At 38.7% G+C, this 20,113-nt stretch overlaps 2 protein-coding genes and 2 pseudogenes across 4 annotated transcripts; all 4 read left to right on the forward strand.

The window, feature by feature from the left end:
* The first annotated feature begins 560 nt into the window (after window positions 1–560).
* Window positions 561–911, forward strand: LOC115894869 (annotated as a pseudogene).
* Window positions 912–1,410: 499 nt separating this feature from the next.
* CXCL11 (C-X-C motif chemokine ligand 11) lies at window positions 1,411–3,931 on the forward strand. 2 transcript variants are annotated; one of them, XM_010377099.2, is made up of 4 exons: window positions 1,411–1,696; window positions 2,283–2,409; window positions 2,503–2,575; window positions 2,806–3,931. In XM_010377099.2, exons 1-4 carry the CDS (start codon window positions 1,636–1,638, stop codon window positions 2,827–2,829), a joined length of 285 nt encoding a protein of 94 aa, XP_010375401.1. In that variant the 5' UTR covers window positions 1,411–1,635; the 3' UTR covers window positions 2,830–3,931. The 2 variants fall into 2 exon arrangements, with proteins under 2 accessions (XP_010375401.1, XP_030771693.1); XM_030915833.1 differs by having other exon boundaries at window positions 1,538–1,696; window positions 2,810–3,896.
* Window positions 3,932–13,528: 9,597 nt separating this feature from the next.
* Window positions 13,529–14,010, forward strand: LOC104673152 (annotated as a pseudogene). The gene has a single exon (XR_749475.2). The product of XR_749475.2 is annotated as a 40S ribosomal protein S15a pseudogene (transcript).
* Window positions 14,011–17,402: 3,392 nt separating this feature from the next.
* CXCL10 (C-X-C motif chemokine ligand 10) lies at window positions 17,403–19,852 on the forward strand. The gene is made up of 4 exons (XM_010377097.1): window positions 17,403–17,568; window positions 18,126–18,252; window positions 18,488–18,577; window positions 19,015–19,852. The coding sequence occupies exons 1-4, from the start codon at window positions 17,508–17,510 to the stop codon at window positions 19,031–19,033; spliced, it is 297 nt and encodes a 98-aa protein (XP_010375399.1). The 5' UTR covers window positions 17,403–17,507; the 3' UTR covers window positions 19,034–19,852.
* Window positions 19,853–20,113: the final 261 nt, after the last annotated feature.

Consider the following 20,113-nt stretch of genomic DNA (forward strand, 5'->3'; position numbering starts at 1 on the left):
AGGCCAAGCACCGTGGCTCATCCCAGTAATCCTAGCACTTTGGGAGACCAAGGCAGGAGGACTGCTTGAGGCCAGGGGTTCAGGGCTGCAGTGAGCTGCGATTGTGCCACTCGACTCCAGAATGGTGACAGAGTAAGACCTATCTCATTTAAAAAAAAAATTGCTTCAAAAAGTTAAATAAAACATATTTAAAGTTAGGAAGAAATCAAAGAAAACATAAAGAATCAGCAAGGAAGCATTTTAAAAATTACAGATAACCAGCTAAACAGTAAATGTATTTTATTAAGCTTACCCATTAGAAAGCTCCTTGGATATGATTTTCTTAAATGTCTACAAGTGACACACTTAAAGATTTTGGAAGCTTAACAGGAAAAGATAAAGACAAAAAAAGATAGGAATTACATCAAAGTAGAATCTCAGAGGTAAAACTATCACATGAGGAAAGAGGATCACTTTTTATGATCCCTAACACAACTCATACAACTTCATGTACTAAGTAACAGTGCTAAAATATTTATAAAGTAGTTTTCCACCATGGCCACCATTGGAGGGCAGAAGCCATGACTCTGCGCTACCCTATAGTGGGCCTCAATAAGGGCCACAAGGTGACCAAGAACGTGAGCAAGCCCAGGCACAGCCACTGTAGGCGCCTGACCAAACACACTAAGTTTGTGTGGGACATGATCCCAGAGGTATGTGGCTTCACCCCTAACGAGTGGCATGGCATGGAGTTACTGAAGGTCTCCAAGGTCAAATGGGCCCTCAAATTCATCAAGAAAAGGGTAGGGACAAACATCTGCCCCAAGAGAAGGCAGGAGGAGCTGAGCAATGTCCTGACCGCCATGAGGAAAGCAGCTGCGAAAGGACTGAGCCCCCTGCCATCTGCCTGTAATAAAAGCTTCGCAGAATAAAATAATTATAAAACAAAATAATAAAATTAAATTAAATTTAAAAATAAAATAAAGCAAAACAAAATAAATAAAATATATAAAGTAAAAATTGTTGAAAATGCAAAACAATATGGACATAAATACAGAAACACAGGAAAACTTCTTTAGGCACTCATTTACAGGCAAAAATACGAAAAGGTCATCTGGTGTCAAATAATATAGGCCTTATCTATCATAAGGGTTTGAACTGGAAAGAAAAAGTTAGATGACAAAAAAAAGCTTCTCAGAATATTCTTTTGTATAGTTATGTGAAGGATGAAGGGTGGGTGAAAGGACCAAAAACAGAAACACAGTCTTCCTGAATGAATGACAATCAGAATTCCGCTGCCCACCATAATTAAACAGATTTCTAGGAAAAGCTACCTTAAAAAGGCTGGTTACCATCTGGGTTTACACAGTGCTTTCACATTCTTATCACTTTCAACACTACTACAAATAGGAAGGGACAGGAGCATTTAGAAGAGAACAAAACAGAAACTCTTGGAAGCAAGAAAGGTGCATGACTCAAAGAGGGAAATTCCTGTGCCATAAAAGGATTGTGGGTGTATAAAATGCTCTATATATACCAATTGTCAATTTCCTTTCATGTTCAGCATTTCTACTCCTTCCAAGAAGAGTAGCAAAGCTGAAGTAGCAGTAGCAGCAGCAGCAGTGGCAGCAACCGCAGCAGCAGCAAAATACAAACATGAATGTGAACGGCATGGCTATAGCCTTAGCTATGATATTGTGTGCTACGGTTGTTCAAGGTAAGCAGGACTTTTTATTTCTCAACCTATAAGTTCCTTTTCTAATGTTTCAAATGTCTTTTCTTCCACTTTTATCCTAAAAGACATGATGAAGTTATATTTAATCTCACAGATTAGAAGTTATACAGCTTTAGCACAGAAATGATGGACGTATTTAAGGTACTAGAGATGATTATCGAAACTAGAAATTATGAACTTCATGGAATTTTTGACTTGGCTAGAATATCCGGCAAGAGCCTTTAGCAACAGTTTTAAGTGTCTGTTAAGAAAATTTTATATAGCGATCATGTTAACAAGCTTTCTGGGAAAACACTTGAGGATAAAATCAAGGGGGCAAAACAAGCTTCACCTCCAATAAACTTCCTTCATGCTTCCCGTTTTTTAGTGATTTGCTTACAAATTTAAAGAGAAATAATCAACATCTTACTTAACTCTTTTCCCAGTAATAGTTACTGTGTTAAGTGCTATTTGACAAATACTATGTTCACCCTTAATGAAAATTCTGCTCACGTTCGCCACCAGTTATAAACCACAGCCATCTGTTGCAATCAGATGCATTACTAACTAATGCTATGATCTATTCTAGGTTTCCCCATGTTCAAAAGAGGACGCTGTCTTTGCATAGGCCCTGGAGTAAAAGCAGTGAAAGTGGCAGATATTGAGAAAGCCTCCATAATTTACCCAAGTAACAACTGTGACAAAATAGAAGTGATGTAAGTAATGAACTTGCTGAAGATGACAATGATGCAGGCTTTTTTGTTTATGTATTTGCATCTGAACTTTAAGACTCTTTTGTATGTTAACAGTATTACCCTGAAAGAAAATAAAGGACAACGATGCCTAAATCCCAAATCGAAGCAAGCAAGACTTATAATCAAAGTAAGTTACCAGATTACTCCCATGTTATAATCTGTTTTATCCAAGACAGATCTTTTGAAAAAGAAAATAATGTGGACAACTACAGAAAGATTCTGCTATGATCCTGTGTGAAATATTCTGTTAAGGGGTCCTTGGTTGTAACAGTTTCCCTTTCTTACTATATGTTTTTAGATGTCCTGGGGGAAATAAGAACAGTCCAAGTAAATAAAACTCTTGTTTTCTTATTCCAGAAAGTTGAAAGAAAGAATTTTTAAAAATATCAAAACATATGAAGTCCTAGAAAAGAGGATTTGAAAAACCTAGAACAAGTTTAACTGTGACTACTGAAATGACAAGAATTCTGCAGTAGACAACTGAGACTTTTCTATAGGTTTGTGACTTTCATCTTTTGTACAGTTAGATGAAGGATGAAAGGTGGGTGAAAGAACCAAAAACAGAAACACAGTCTTCCTGAATTAATGACAATCAGAATTCCGCTGCCCAAAGTAGTCCAACAATTAAATGGATTTCTAGTGAAAGCTACCTTAAGAAAGGCTCGTTACCACTGGAGTTTACAAAGTGCTTTCACATTGTTACTTGTTGCAGTATACATTCATATATTTGTAGGCTAGAGAACCTTCTAGATTTGATGCTTATAACTATTCTGTTGTGACTATGAGAACATTTCTGTCTCTAGAAGTCATCTCTCTGTATTGATCTTTATGCTATGTTACTATCTGTGGTTACAGTGGAGACACTGACATTATTACTGGAGTCAAGCCCTTATGAGTCAAAAGCATCTATGTGTAGTAAAACATTCCTCAAATATTTTTTCATGCAAATACACATTTCTTTCTCCAAATATCATGTAGCACATCAGTATGTAGGGAAACATTCTTATGCATCATTTGGTTTGTTTTATAACCAATTCATGAAATGTAATTCATAAAATGTACTATGAAAAAAATTATATGCTATGGGATACTGGCAAAAGTGCACATATTTCATAACCAAATTAGTAGTACTGGTCTTAACTTGATGTTTTTCAACTGTTTTTCATTGAGATGTTTTGAAGTAATTAGGATATGTGTGTTTACTGTACTTTGTGTTTTTATCCATTTGTATAAATGATAGCAATATCTTGGACACATTTGAAATACAAAACGTTTTTGTCCACCAAAGGAAAATATTGAAAAATAAACAAATGTATATCTGGCAATCACCTTCACTTTTCGTAATTCTGTCTCTTAGAAAAATACGTAATCTAATAAATTTCTTTGTTGATGCCTATATACTATAAAATTTAGGTATACTCAAGACTATTTTAAAGAATCAAAGTCATTTTTTTTCTCTAATAAACTACCACAACCTTTCTTTAAAAAAAAAAAAAAAAAAAAAAAAAAAAAAAAAAAAAAAACTACATACTTTCCAGGACATTTGAGATGCCTTTAAAAATTTTGCCTTATATTTCAGAAACATACACCTATCCGTCATCACGCAGAACTGTTTAGATTTTATATTTTAATGGGTAGGTGGGAAAGACAGTTGTTTGTTTTGTCGGTGGGGGGAGGTCTTGATAGTCCAAACCCCGTTCTTACTTGGAGAAAATCCCTTATGTGAGTGTTGGAGGGAGGCCAAAAGAGAGAATCCAAAGAGAGGAGATCCTCTCCTGTAGCCACAACAAGGACTCAGCCATGCTGTTTCTACCCTAGACTTTGAACTCCAACTGGCATCACAAAGATACTATGAGTAAGATAATTATTTAAAGCCTGGCAGCAGCAGCAACAACTATGAAAGTCTTACGGTAGTGGCTTCCCAATGTGTGTTCCTGTAGCATGACTCTGGCTAGTCCTTCCTATCACTTAGCTCCCTTAGGTCTTTGTCCATTTTCCAAGACTTATTCTCCATTGTCCTGTGGATCCTTCAATCTCCAACTAAATTATTTTTCTCCTTAAGATAGCCAGAGTTGGTTTCTCTGCATGTAACCAAAAGCCTTGACTGACAGCAGCACTCTCTATATAGGCACCCGTACATTTGAAAAATAAAAATATTTATTATAGGATTATAATCAGGTATATATATTGTATTATTATACAGGTCATAGATACAAAATAGATTTATAATAAATTGTTATATAAATCTATATAAATTTCTATATAGAGATGGGACTTCCATATAAATTCCCTGGATAGTTTTTTTTTTTTTTTTTTTTGAGACGGAGTCTCGCTCTGTCCACCAGGCTGGAGTGCAGTGGCACTATCTTGGCTCACTGTAAGCTCCGCCTCCCGGGTTCCCGCCATTCTCCTGCCTCAGCCTCCCGAGTAGCTGGGACTACAGGCGCCCACCATGGCGCCCGGCTAACTTTTTTTGGTATTTTTAGTAGAGACAGGGTTTCACCGTGGTCTCGATCTCCTGACCTTGTGATCTGCCCGCCTCAGCCTCCCAAAGTGCTGGGATTACAGGCGTGAGCCACCGCGCCCGGCCCCTGGATAGTTTTAAGACCTGAATCTGGCTGGGTGGGGTAGCTCACGCCTGTAATCCCAGCACTTTGGGAGGCCGAGGCGGGCAGATCACCTGAGGTCAGAAGTTCAAGACCAGGCTGCCTAACATGGTGAAATCCCGTTTCTACTAAAAATACAAAAAATTAGCTGAGTGTAGAGGCACGCACCTGTAATCCCAGCTACTAGGGAGGCTGAGGCAGGAGAATCGCTTGAACCTGGGAGGCAGAGGTTGCAGTAAGCCAAGATCATGCCATTGCACTCCAGCTTGGGAAACAAGAGCGAAACTCCACCTCAAAAAAAAAAAAAAAAAAAAGACTTGAATCTAATCTTTAATCTTTGACTACTTACACTGATTTTTCTTTAAGTCTCTTTAAAAATAAAAATTCACATAGTTGGCTGAGCATGGTGGCTCACACCTATAATCTGAGCACTTTGGGAGACCGACATAGGTGAATGGCTTGAGCCTAGGAGTTCAAGACCAGCTTGGGCAACACGGCAAAAATTCATCTCTATAAATAATATGAAAATTAGCTGGGTATGGTGGCACACGCCTGTAGTCTCAGCTACTTGGGAAGCTGAGGTGGACAGATCACTTGAGTCCGGGAGGTTGAGGCTGCAGTCAGCTGTGATCACATCACTGCACTCCAGCCTGGGCAAAAGCCTGACTCAAAAAAAAATTCACAGAGTTAAGGCTGCATGATAAATTGGTATTTGTAAGAAGTATATTAAATATTACTGGCCAGTACATTATTATTGAGAAGAAAACATATACCTAAAGTTCTTCATAGCAAAATAAATATATGAAATATGAAAATTAACATATTTGAGCCAAGATCCTCCCCACCTTGGTACCTTGCACATACTATTCTCTCTGTCCATTTCTTCACTAAGCTAACGCCTACTAATTACTTAGGTCTCAGCTTAAATGACATTTTCTCCAAGAAACCATCCCTTCAGTTTCAATTAGATCAGGTGTCCTATTTATTTATTTCCATAACACTCTCTATTTTTCTATCATACCACTTACTGCCATTGTAATTAATGAATTATTTCTGTGCCTAATATCTGCTCTCTCATAAGTGTAAAAGAAAGCCATTGTAGTCCAGGCCAACAGTACAGTTTCTGGTGCATATCAGAATCTATTGAACGGCAATATAAACTAAGGGAAAAGGAATTTACAGCAGATGAATGACATAAGGGAATGTACAGTAATAGGAAGTATAAAGTGATTTTTAGGAATCATAATTAGATTCGTTTGGTTGGAAGGATGAAAGACATGAAAATATAGATAAACAACCTTGAACTTTACTCTGTACAAAATGGGGATTCAACAAATGTCTGTGAAGAAGAGAGTGACCCTATCAAAGTCATTGGAAAATATTCTGGGAATTGCATGAATGGTTGATTGAAAGTGAGAAAGACTGGAGAAGGAAAATCAGTTCGGATTTGTGCAATAGCTGCAATAGCTCAGGTCTGTATTTCCAAAACTTCAAGGCATTCTCATATCATCTTTACAATTTTTTTAAACATTTCTCTGTTTGATCTTCATTATATTTTTAGTATAATGGTATATAATACAATTTTTAGTATAGTGGTATATTCATTATATACCACTTTATTTTACATATATTAGCATGAAAAGTAAACTTTCATTACTATACATGTGAAATGATAATACATGCCATGGAAATAAAATGTAACGATAAAACAAAATACAATGAAAAAAATAATATTCCCCCTGATTTAATTAATCAGAAGGATTGAAGTTAAGAAAAGAATAATTCACTGATACTAAATGTTATTATCAATGTACATGGTAGTGTCCCACGTTTTGGAAAATACTGGTGTGAAAAGTATGGGGCTGGCTCTGCAATAAGTTAAACAGAATTATAGTAATTATATATTACTATATAATCCATTAATTCCATTCCTAGGTATATACTCAAAAGAACTGAAACAGCTCTTTAAACAAAAACTGGTACACAAATGTTCGTAGCAGCATTACTCACAACACTCAGAAAGCAGAAACAACCCAAATATCCATCAACTAGTGAATGCATAAAATGTGGTATACACACACAATAGATATTCAGCCATAAAAAGGAATGAAGTACTGATACATGCTACAACATGGATGAACCTTGAAAACATGCTAAGTAAAAAAAGCCAGACACAAGGGACCACATATTGTATGATTCCATTTTATAGGAAATATCTAGAGTAGGCAAAAACCATAAAAACAGAAAGCAAATTAGTTGACTGGGGTTTGGGGGAGGTGTTAATGAGAAGTAACTACTTAATGAGTATGGGGTTTCTGGATGATGAAAATGTTCAGGAACTAAATTATGGTGATGGCTTCACAGCACTGTGAAAGTATTTAATTCCACTGAATCATACTCTTTTAAATGGTTAAAATGGTAAATTTTATGTTATTTGTATTTTACTATCATAAAAAGAAGAAGGGCTAAACCAAGGTGATATTGGTAAGAGTAGAAATATAATGACAAGCACACTCTACAAAAAGAATCAAGACAGTGATAGATTGGACTTGAAAGTTGAAGCTGCGGCCGGGCATGGTGGCTTACACCTGTAATCCTAGCACTTTGGGAAGCCGAGGCGGGTGGATCACGAGGTCAGGAGTTCGAGACCAGACTGACAAACATGGTCAAACCCCGTCTCTACTAACGATACAAAAAATCAGCTGGGTATGGTGGTGCATGCCTGTAATCCCAGCTACTCAGGAGGCTGAAGCAGGAGAATCACTTGAACGCGGGAGGCGGAGGTTGCAGTAAGCCGAGATTGCATCATTGCACTCCAGCCTGGGCTACATAGAGTGAGACTCCATATCAAAAAAAAGAAAGTTGAAGCTGAGAAAAAGAAACAAAGAACATGTTAAGGATTTGAATCTAACTTTAAAACAAGAGAAGAAACAAGGGAAAAAGGCTGAACTTCTGATGTCTGAAAGAATAGTTCTGTCACTAACAGAAATAGAGATATGAGGGGGAAGATGTAGTTTAGCAGAAAATACTGCAGATTCGATTTTAAATACATTGAACTTAAGATGCCAAACACCCACAGTGACTTAAAATTTCAGGACTGTTTCCTCTAATTAGCCAAGAAGAGCTTTCACACAAATGGAGTAGTTTTGGATAATACTATTAGAAAAGGAAAGATTATACTTAATTATTTTTGGCTACTGAGTACGGAACCTAATATGCCCACATGGAATTAATATACCTCTTTGTATCTGTTTCTGAAAAGATTTTCATAGCCAACAATTATAAATCTTTATGATAGGGACAGCACATTCTGTGGATTATAAATAGTACACACACAAAAAAACTGTTTGGGTTTTTTTTTGGAGAAGGGATGAATGAGGCAATATTAGTTGCTTCTTCTTGCCTTGTCTGCAAATTTTATTTATCAGAAACTGGTAATGAAATTGAGCAAGCCTGAGATTAACACATAACACTGAAACCATAGTTTCATTTAAGTACCTAAGAAGAATATGTCCTAAAACTCCTGGCACCATAAGTACAGATGTATTCATAGTTCCTTGGTGCTGCTCAATAAACTGCTACTAAATTGGAAATGCCCTAATGTGAGTTATCTCTATACAATAAATCCTGACTTAGCATTCTTCTTCAAATTGTTCACAAACTGTCAATAACAGGTTGAAGAAAACTGAATGATAACGAGAGGTGACAACACGCTAGTAGCCCTCGCTCTCAATACCTCCTTGGCCTCAGCGTCCACTCTGGCGATGCTTGACGAGCCCTTCAGCCCGCCGCAAGCACTGTGGGAGCCCCTCTCTGGGCTGGCCGAGGCCAGAGCCAGCTCCCTCTGCTTGCGGGGAGGTGTGGAGGGAGAGGCATGGGTGGGAACTGGGGCTGTGCAGGGTGCTCTCCGGCCAGCGCCAGTTCCAGGTGGGAGTGGGCTCGGCAGGCCCTGCACTGGGAGCACCGACCGGCGCTGAGGGCCCCAGGCAGTGAGGGGATTAGTAACCAGGCTAGCAGTTGCAGATGTGCGCCGGGTTCCCCAGCACTGCCAGCCCTCTAGCACTACGCTCGAATTCTCGCTGGGCCTCAGCTGCCTCCCTGCGGGGCAGGGCTTGGGACCTGCAGCTCGCCAAGCCCAAGCCTCCCCCACCCAACACCGTGGGCTCCTGTGTGGCCCTAGCCTCCCTGAGGAGAGCTGCCCCTGCGCCATGGCACCTGTTCCCATTGACCACCCCAGGGCTGAGGGGTGCAGGTATGTGGTGCAGGGCTGGCAGGCAGCTCCGCCTACAGCCCAGTGTGGGATCCACTAGGTGAAGCCAGCTGGGCTCCTGAGTCTAGTGGGGACTTGGAGAACCTTTATGTCTAGCTAAGGGATTGTAAATACACCAATCAGCACCCTGTGTCTAGCTCAAGGTTTGTAAATGCACCAATCAGTGCTCTGTGTCTAGCTAATCTAGTAGGGACTTGGAGAACTTTTATGTCTAGCTAGAGCATTGTAAATGCACCAATCAGCACTCTCTGTCTAGTTCAGGGATTGTAAACTGCACCAATCAGCACCCTGTCAAAACGGTCCAATCAGCTCTCTGTAAAACGGACCAATCAGCTCTCCGTAAAACTGATCAATCAGCAGGATGTGTGTGGCGCCAGATAACAGAATAAAAGCACGCTGCCCCAGCCAGCCAGCGGCAACCCACTCGGGTCCCCTTCCATGCTGTGGAAGGTTTGTTCTTTCACTCTTTACAATGAATCTTGCTGCTGCTCACTCTTTGGGTCCATGCTGCCTTTATGAGCTGTAACACTCACCGCGAAAGTCTGCAGCTTCACTCCTGAAGCCAGCAAGACCATGAACCCACCAGGAAGAATGAACAACTCCAGACGTGCCGCCTTTAAGAGCTGTAGCATTTACCACGAAGATCTGAAGCTTCACTCCTGAAATCAGCGAGACCATGAACTCACCAGAAGAAACAAACTGCGGACACATCTGAACATCTGAAGGAAAAGACTCCAGACACACCATCTTTAAGAACTGTAACACTCACCGCAAGGGTCCACGGCTTCATTCTTAAAGTCAGTGAGACCAAGAACCCACCAATTCCAGACACGATAATCTAAAATATGGAATAACATGCACTACTGAACTACATCATATCTCAAGATTCCTCTTCTCACAAGACAACCAATGATGAATCAATTAAACTTAAAACTACACATTTTCTAAAGATTTTGATTAAAAACAGAACAAAATATCACAAAATTCTAATTTATTTTGTTGAAATATCTTATTTATGGGAAGGAGAAAGAAATGCACCACACTTCCCCCAAACACATTTACTTTATTATAGTGTTCTCCAATTATGTCTCTTCCTCCAAATGATGAAATCTGCCATATTTGTAAAAGTCCTCTCAAGTGCATGAGTTCAGAAACACTGCATAGCCTAAAATGTATCCAAACAGAAGCTATTCTGAGCCCCTCCCTCCTTCAACGCCATGATGATTGTTAGGGTCTACCACCCACTTTACCAGCACTCATTTTGCCCTCTGCTTAGGCTGGCTATGAAGGATGAGACACATGAGTAATTGAAAAGTATGTAACCAGTATTACCTAACCCTGTGAGCTCAGGGAATCTTTTGAGAGCTCAGAGTGAAAACTATGAAGGGGAAGCTTTGCCCTCCTCTCCCATACTTTCCAAGGGATATTCTGCACCAGCTGAGGGGATTCCCAGTCCACAGAAATCACTGATGTCCTCCTGCTCACTTTTTAGAAAATTTCTTCTAAGCACAACAGTTTCCAGGAAAGCATTTTTTCCTTGGTCTATGCTCATTAGTCTGTCAGGGCAGACTGTTGCTTTTTTTATGGTTGTCTTTTTTGGCCTGATGCCATAATCAGAGGCTTAAAGATAAATCAATAGCAACTGAAACAGAAACTAAAGCGGGATACTTCCTTAACTTTCATTTTCTTTCAAAACTATACTCAGATCTGTGAATTCTAGGAAAATTAATATACCATAAACCTTGCAAAAATGGAGAGAAATATATAAAAAGAGTTATCATTTAGATTTTTATTTAAATGACACATGCAGTCTTGGTTTTGGGTGAAAAAAGTAATAGTGGTCTTGCTACTGTCTCTAAAAGTTTGATTTTTTTTCTAAATGATTTTCCATGTTGATCACATTTGTCAGGTTTCTACCCTGAGCAGACCCCTCATTTAAAACAATAAGAGAAGGGTCCTTCGTTTGACTCTGCTCACCATTCACTGTTCTGATACTAATTCAATTTCATAGGTAATCTGATCCTGGGAAAGGGGTGACTTGGATACCAAAACCAATCATCCTACTCACTGAAAAAGTTCTCATTGTAAATGGATACACAGTCTTTTAATTTTCATCTTAGTCTCTTTTAGATTTTGTTAGCAGAGTTAACTCTCTGAGAATATGCTTACCCTGGATGACTAGGAAAAATGAGAATTTCTAGGACTGGAAAAACTAAGGACCAGATTTTACAGAATCCTAACAAGGCATTATCACTCTTATGAGACCACCAATCTTCCTGACTGGTTAGTTGGCTTCCCCCTTTGCCATTTTTTAATGACATTTATCTGTAATTGCACAAGCTTTCCTCTCCTGGCCACTTATTTAAGAAAGATTCACACTTTATGGCTCATCTGAGGTCTTTTTTTCTGAAGGATCTTCTGAAAACTTCTGACCTTAATGAGTACGTATAGTCTCCTATGAACCTCCACGTTATTTATTTTCCATACCACTCATTTGGTACTGATTATAAAGCTTTTCTTTTCTTTTCTTTTCTTTTCTTTTGAAATGGAGTTTCACTCTTGTTGCCCAGGCTAGAGTGCAATGGTGTGATCTCAGGCTCACTACAACTTCCGCCTCCAGGGTTCAAGCGATTCTCCTGCCTCAGCCTCCTGCGTAGCTGGGATTACAGGCGCCCACCACCACGCCCGGCTAATTTTTTGTATTTTTAGTACAGACAGGGTTTCATCATGTTGGCCAGGCTGTTGTTGAACTCCTGACCTCAGGTGATCCGCCTCGGCCTCCCGAAGTGCTGGGATTACAGGCGTGAGCCACCATGCCTGGCCCATAAAGTTTCTCTTATTGATATTTATTGTTTCATAGTTTTTGGTCTTCCCAATTAGGATGTAAACCCGTCAAGGATAAATATTGGATCTTATCCCTTCTAGTATTCCCTGAGGTTAGCTTAGTTCCCTACACAAAGTGCACAGAAAATAATGAGAACAAGTCTACTTCTCCTCCTTCTTCTAACACCGTCCATGGCCACATACATAATATGCACTGAGGAGATTTGCATTTCTGCATTCATTCATTCAATGCTTAATTACAGATAAAAAGTAGTGAATAATTAAGAAGCCTTTAGGGGTACTACTCTATATTTACCAGAGTTCTTGGAATGAAGAGTCTGTCCTATAGCTAGCTGAGAATATCTGTATTGATTTTACCTACCTAAATCTAAACTAACTTCTGGGGAAATTATAGTCTTCTTAAATTAAACTTGGTTCTTTAAAGCTAAGGAAAACAAGTAATACTCATGTCCAAATTCAGAAATCTGATGAACCAACGGAAATACTTCTTGAAATACAATCCTTGTATGGTGTTACTTAAAGTCTGTAAAGATTCATTCATCCATTCTTCTATCCAATATTTACCAAATGCCTCTCATATGCATTTTAGTTCCCTGCTCTCCTGGGCCATACATTTTAGCGTGGAGAAACAGACATTACACACAAAAAAAGAATGAACTGAATATCAGATAGTATGAAATGCCATGTAGAGAATTAAAGTCATGTCTGCTTCAGATTGTGTGACAAGAGAAGGTACAAGCCAGCTAAAATCTAAATGTCCAGAAGGAATACTCTATGTGATAAACAGGAGGAAAAGCATTCCAGATGGAGAAAACTGCCAGTCTATGGGCCACTGACTGGATTGCAGTGGTTGAGAAGGAATGATACGAGGTTGGACAAATAGGTAGCACCCAGATCATAGAGGACTTAGTAAAGCAGCTTAATTAGAAATTTGGATTTTATTCTAAGTGGAAGTTGTTTGAGGTCTTAAGCAGAAGAGTGACATGATCACTTAGGTTTTTAAAATAAAAAAGTAAGCGATCATATTCCACTGCTACATATGTACCCCACGAAATGAAAGCATATGCTCAGAAAAAAAATTACACAAAAATCTTCGTGGCAGATTTATATATAATAACTAAAATCTGAACACAATCAAGGTGTCCATCAACCAGAAACAAATTGATATGTTTGTACAATGGATTACTATTCATCAATAAAGAGAAACAAATCACTAAGTCATGCAACTACATCGATGAATCTAAGAAACATATTGAGCAAAAGATGTCTTGCGCAAAAGAGTATATACTTAAGTGGTTCTATTTATATGAAGTTCTAGAATAGGTAAAAATAATCTATGGTAAAAAAATAAAAGAGTGGCTCTTTCCGCCATCTTTCCGCACTGCCACAATGGTGCACATGAATGTCCTGGCTGATGCTCTCAAGAGCATCAACAATGCCGAAAAGAGAGGCAAACGCCAGGTGCTTATTAGGCCGTGCTCCAAAGTCATCGTCTGGTTTCTCACTGTGATGATGAAGCATGGTTACATTGGCGAATTTGAAATCATTGATGATCACAGAGCTGGGAAAATTGTTGTGAACCTTACAGGCAGGCTAAACAAGTGTGGAGTGATCAGCCCCAGATTTGATGTGCAACTCAAAGATCTAGAAAAATGGCAGAATAACCTGCTTCCATCCCGCCAGTTTGGTTTCATTGTACTGACAACCTCAGCTGGCATCATGGACCATGAAGAAGCAAGACGAAAACACACAGGAGGGAAAATCCTGGGATTCTTTTTCTAGGGATGTAATACATACATTTACAAATAAAATGCCTCATGGAAAAAAAAAAAAAAAAAAAAAGAAACTACCATCAGAGTGAACAGGCAACCTACAGAATGGGAGAAAATTTTTGCAATCTACTCATCTGACAAAGGGCTAATATCCAGAATCTACAAAGAACTCAAACAAATATACAAGAAAAAAACAAACAACCCCATCAAAAAGTGGGCAAAGGATATGAACAGACATTTCTCAAAAGAAGACATTCATACAGCCAACAGACACATGAAAAAATGCTCATCATCACTCGCCATCAGAGAAATGCAAATCAAAACCACAATGAGATACCATCTCACACCAGTTAGAACGGCAATCATTAAAAAGTCAGGAAACAACAGTTGTTGGAGAGGATGTGGAGAAATAGGAACACTTTTACACTGTTGGTGGGATTGTAAACTAGTTCAACCATTACGGAAAACAGTATGGCAATTCCTCAAGGATCTAGAACTAGATGTACCATATGACCCAGCCATCCCACTACTGGGTATATACCCAAAGGATTATAAATTATTCTACTACAAAGACACATGCACACGTATGTTTATTGCGGCACTATTCACAATAGCAAAGACTTGGAATCAACCCAAATGTCCATCTGTGACAGACTGGATTAAGAAAATGTGGCACATATACACCATGCAATACTATGCAGCCATAAAAAAGGATGAGTTTGCGTCCTTTGTAGGGACATGGATGCAGCTGGAAACCATCATTCTTAGCAAACTGTCACAAGAACTGGAAACCAAACACCGCATGTTCTCACTCATAGGTGGGAAATGAACAATGAGATCACTTGGACTCGGGAAGGGGAACATCACACACTGGGGCCTATCATGGGGAGGGGGGAGGGGGGAGGGACTTGCACTTGGGAGTTATACATGATATAAATGATGAATTGATGGGTGCTGACGAGTTGATGGGTGCAGCACACCAACATGGCACAAGTATACATATGTAACAAACCTGCACGTTATGCACATGTACCCTAGAACTTAAAGTATAAAAAAAAAAAATAGGCCGGGCGCAGTGGCTCAAGCCTGTAATCCCAGCACTTTGGGAGGCCGAGACGGGCGGATCACGAGGTCAGAAGATCGAGACCATCCTGGCTAACACGGTGAAACCCCGTCTCTACTAAAAAATACAAAAAGCTAGCTGGGCAAGGTGGCGGGCGCCTGTAGTCCCAGCTTACTCGGGAGGCTGAGGCAGGAGAATGGCGTAAACCCGGGAGGCAGAGCTTGCAGTGAGCTGAGATCCGGCCACTGCACTCCAGCCCGGGCGACAGAGCAAGACTCCGTCTCAAAAATAAATAAATAAATAAATAAACAAATAAATAAATAAATAAATAAACAACAACAAAAAAATAGAAGAGTGGCTGGGTCAGCGGTAGAAGTTATTATAAGGATAAAATCAGTCAATATGGTCAATATTCATAAAGCAGTTCAAACAATGTCTGGAACACAGTTAATGTAATACAATGTTTAGTAAAAATCAAATATTTTATTCCTAATAACAGATTTTTAGTCCATTTATCAAGTATCTCCTTTTTACATTGTCTTCTATATAGAGACATCTTAGCTGACAACTTAGATACTAACTAAAATAAAACCATCAGCATCTCTTGTTTTGATTGGTTAATCTTGAACTTTTCCGGGCCTCTTCCATTCATGATGTCAGACATTTCTCTGAAATTTGTTGGCATTCTATTCACAGTCAAATGTTTGTTCTGCATAAATAGATATGGAAGGATCCCTCCATGTCACTATTTCTCATAAGCCTTTCCCTCATCAGAAGGAACGCCTCTTTGCTAGGTGAACGTCTTTTGGGTTCTGTCAGTCTCTACCTCACCTCTCTCTCTTTTGTCTTTCCAGCTTCCCACAGCTAATTCTGCTGACTTGTTTGCTTGAAAGCTTAGCTCTATTCCAGTCCCTAGAAGAGATTAACATGGGATTCAGCTCTCTAGCAAACTCCATTTGCCCCAAGCAACTCACTCTCTGTTCCAATGATGGAGTTCCTGCATTTGAGGATCCAAGTCTTATGTGTGCCCAGTTTGCAGATATAGGCTTTATTCTTGGCCCCTGATACCAGGTTCTGAGACAGTATCTACCAGGTACAGTAGCCTCATCCTAGGATGGAAGCTTTTCCATTCTCTGACCAATCCCTGCATTGTTGCAGCCCAGCTGACGATGAAAAGAACTCCCATATATTTTCCTAGGTTCTAAATATCACTTGCCTCAGATCTCTCATTGCAGGGTGGTGCCTGCTTTTGAAACAGTATTTCATCTTGGATTCCCTGTTACTAATCATTCACAAAGAACACAACCAAGGACCACTATATCCATGGATTCTGTTAAATTTCCACTTTCAGGTTCACCATGTTTTCCATTATATGAGTATCATGTGCTTTCTACTACTAGCTACTATGAATAATCAGCCAAGTACTACTGAATGCTAAGAAATTAAGTTTTGCCACAATTCATCATCCAGTTAAAATTGTGCCAATTTCAGTTATCATTGTTACTAGCTCAATGGCTGACACTTTTTTTTTCTTTGCTTTGCATTTAACAGTCTCTTGGAGCTGAACCTCATCTTAAATCAACCTGTTTCCCTCCTGTCTCAAGCTGCTTTCCCAAGGTCTGTCTCTATGCATGCCCCCGCTTTTAAATTCATTTCCTCAAAAAGCACCCTTTATTTTTTACAATAACCCTAAGATAGCTATGAATCCTTTTCTCCCACCATTCTAGATACCATCTTATGATGTTTTCATTCAGGGACTGCTGTAAGACATGAAACTTGTTTTAACACACCAGAAATCAGATACTCAAATGAGCAGTGATTTCCCTCAAAATAGTTATGTTGGAGGCTATTTACTTAATCTAATGGTGTTATGAACGAACAAAGCATTTATTGAATTATTTAAAACTTGCCAGTTCCATATCTTTGACCTTGCCTAAGCAAGCCAATCCTATTACTTTATAGTATTTGATCAAGGAGCACTGTCCAGGTAAATCACTGTTCTAATAATCAGGCACAACTTGCTGTTACCAAAAAATTAGGTTTACCTATAAAGGATGAAAAATTTCTATTACTGGGGATATTTTTTAAAATAGCCTCTGAAATTAACTATAAAAGTTTAAGTGTTGAGAAAAAGCATAGTTAGAATGGATTGCAACCTTTGTTTTTTTCTATATGCAATGAAGTTCTTTTTTTCAAGAAACAGTTAATGTTTTGGAAAGTGAAACCTAATTCACTATTACCAAAAAAAGATGGGCAGAGGGAAATTCCATAACTTGTAGGCTACAATGAACAAACATAATACCTTCGATTTTGCAACATGGGACTTCCCCAGGAACAGCCAGCAGATTTTGCTAAGTCAACTGTAATGTTATCCAATCAGAATTAGGGAGGGAAAATGCCTTTGCAGATAAATACGGCACACTCGCCTCACGTTTTCTGAGACATTCCTCAACTGCTTAGACATATTCTGAGCCTGCAGCAGAGGAACCTCCAGTCTCAGCACCATGAATCAAACTACCATTCTGATTTGCTGCCTTGTCTTTCTGACTCTAAGTGGCATTCAAGGTAAGGAACATCAAAGGATACTAAATTTGTAAAATGAGAAATAGGAATAGGTATAAATTCTAAAAGTATAGAAATAATGTATTTGTAAAAGTTTCACTGCATGCTTATAAATAAGAGGGAAATAAATAGAGATTCCCTCAGATCATAAAACTTATATGAATTGAAGTGAGAGAAACAAATAGAATAAGAGAAAGAGAAGGAAAAAGGGAAGGAGGACAGAAGAGATGGGGAAGAGGAAGGATAGAGAGAGAAAATGTGAGGGAATGCGGAGAGAGATGAGACACACATACTTCCTTACCTAACTAAGCTCAATGAACCACATGAACGGTGTTTAAGGGTTTGACTTTATAATCAATAAGCTGCAATTCTTTTCTTCCAGATAATCAACTATTTAATCATTTACAGTTGTGTTATGATACGATTCATTCCTCCTCAGATTAAGTGACTGTTTGCTGATATGGGGATATAGGTTCTGCTAAATACCAACAGTCTACATTAAATGTCTAACATGAACCCTGTGCTAACCTTCTCTGCTGTTCCTTTCTCTTTTCCTACAGGAATACCTCTCTCTAGAACTGTACGCTGTACCTGCATCAGCATTAGTAATCAACCTGTTAATCCAAGGTCTTTAGAAAAACTTGAAATTATTCCTCCAAGTCAATTTTGTCCACATGTTGAGATCATGTGAGTGAAATCCCATCTGATTACCACTTCCCTGGTTGTAATTATATACTGTATTAAATATGTAATGATAATAACAAAAGATCAGTAAAGGGTTTATGATGATTCTAAAACTAATGTACAGCAAACAAAAACATGCAGAGTGAAACTTAAATGTCGGACTTCAGAACTGTGTATGCCATCTGTTTTATTGACCCAACACTCTTTTAAATATTTTCATCCCTATTTATTTCTACAGTGCTACAATGAAAAAGAAGGGTGAGAAGAGGTGTCTGAATCCAGAATCTAAGGCCATCAAGAATTTACTGAAAGCAGTTAGCAAGGAAAGGTAGGTTTGCTTTTGCTTGCAGAATTGCTCTTAGGAAATGGCAATCTTGGGAGTCAGAAACACTTGCATTGTGGTTTGCTTTGCAATCACTGGTTTAAAAGTATGTTACCACCATGCCCTCTCCTACCTCCATTTATTTAAATGCTGAGGCACCATCTTGTGTGGTAAGTATCAGAAGTTACCCTGATTACCTGTCAACCTTAAAGTACAGCTATAACTATCTAAGCAAAACTGACACATTTTCCCCAAGTCTTTCATGGCTTTAAAAAAAAGCAGCCTCTGTAATCCATAATGAATGCATAGCAGCAGGAAAGCTCATCACATCCTTTACCTGAGGATCTTTGGGTTATCTATGAATTCAATATGTTCCAAGCAAAACCCAGTCTGAAGTCAGAGTCTGAATATCATACTTTTATGTCCCCTTTCTCTTCTTACAGGTCTAAAAGATCTCCCTAAAACCAGAGGGAAACAAAGTGCTGCCAAGGATGGACCACACAGAGGCTGCCTCTCCCATCACTTCCCTACATGGAGTATATGTCAAGCCCTAATTGTTCTTAGTTTGCAGTTCCACTAAAAGGTGACCAATCATGGTCACCAAATCAGCTGCTACTACTCCTGTAGGAAGGTCAATGTTCATCATCCTAAGCTACTCAGTAATAACTCTACCCTGGCACTATAATGTAAGCTCTACTGAGGTGCTATGTTCTTAGTGGATGTGCCAAGTCCTAACCCTGCTTCCGGTATTTCCCTCACCTTTCCCATCTTCCAAGGGTGCTAAGGAATCTTTCTGCTTTGGGGTTTATCAGAATTCTCAGAATCTCAAATAACTAAAAGGCAATCAAAATGATAATACAATCTGCTTTTTAAAAAATGCCCTTTACTTCATGGACTTCCACTGCCATCCTCCCAAGGGGCCCATATTCTTTCATTGGCTACCTACATACAATTCCAAATACATACAGAAAGGTAGAAATATCTGAAAATGTATGTGTAAATTTTCTTATTTAATGAAAGACTGTACAAAGTAGAAGTCTTAGATGTATATATTTCCTATATTGTTTTCAGTGTACATGGAATAACTTATGTAATTATGTACTATGTATCGAGTAACAGGAAAATTTAAAAAATACAGATAGATATATGCTCTGCATATTATGTAAGATAAATGTGCTGAATGGTTTTCAAAATAAAAATGAGGTACTTTCCTGGAAATATTGAGAAAGACCATCTAAATGTTGAAAGACCAAAAGTTAATAAAGTAATTATTAACTAAGATGAAGTGTCTTGTGTGTCACTTGGTTGGGATATTTATTTCCTAAGAAATTCAGATTGGAGAATCCATGGCCTGGAGAAAAACGCGGGATGGGCAGAAGACAAATGAGTTAGAGAATTACCACTCTCTCTCCTTCCAACTGTAATCTCCTGAAAGGCCCATCATATAAGATCCTACAGAACTAATGTAGCATAACAGAGCTTGGCCTAATCTCCAAACCCCTATAGTCAGATTTTTTTTTTTCAATCTCTTATTTTTTTAGA

Source organism: Rhinopithecus roxellana, chromosome 2, assembly GCF_007565055.1.
Source record: "Rhinopithecus roxellana isolate Shanxi Qingling chromosome 2, ASM756505v1, whole genome shotgun sequence".
NCBI classification, from domain to species: Eukaryota; Metazoa; Chordata; class Mammalia; order Primates; family Cercopithecidae; genus Rhinopithecus; species Rhinopithecus roxellana.

Bases quoted from the DNA above. Each gene is read 5' to 3' on its own strand.
- CXCL11 (XM_030915833.1), top strand. From the start codon at position 1,636: ATGAATGTGAACGGCATGGCTATAGCCTTAGCTATGATATTGTGTGCT. The intron at 2,410-2,502 runs GTAAGTAATGAA...GTATGTTAACAG, and splicing joins TGTGACAAAATAGAAGTGAT to TATTACCCTGAAAGAAAATA. The intron at 2,576-2,809 runs GTAAGTTACCAG...TATTCCAGAAAG, and splicing joins AAGCAAGACTTATAATCAAA to TTGAAAGAAAGAATTTTTAA.
- CXCL10 (XM_010377097.1), top strand. From the start codon at position 17,508: ATGAATCAAACTACCATTCTGATTTGCTGCCTTGTCTTTCTGACTCTA. The intron at 17,569-18,125 runs GTAAGGAACATC...CTTTTCCTACAG, and splicing joins GACTCTAAGTGGCATTCAAG to GAATACCTCTCTCTAGAACT. The intron at 18,253-18,487 runs GTGAGTGAAATC...TTATTTCTACAG, and splicing joins TGTCCACATGTTGAGATCAT to TGCTACAATGAAAAAGAAGG.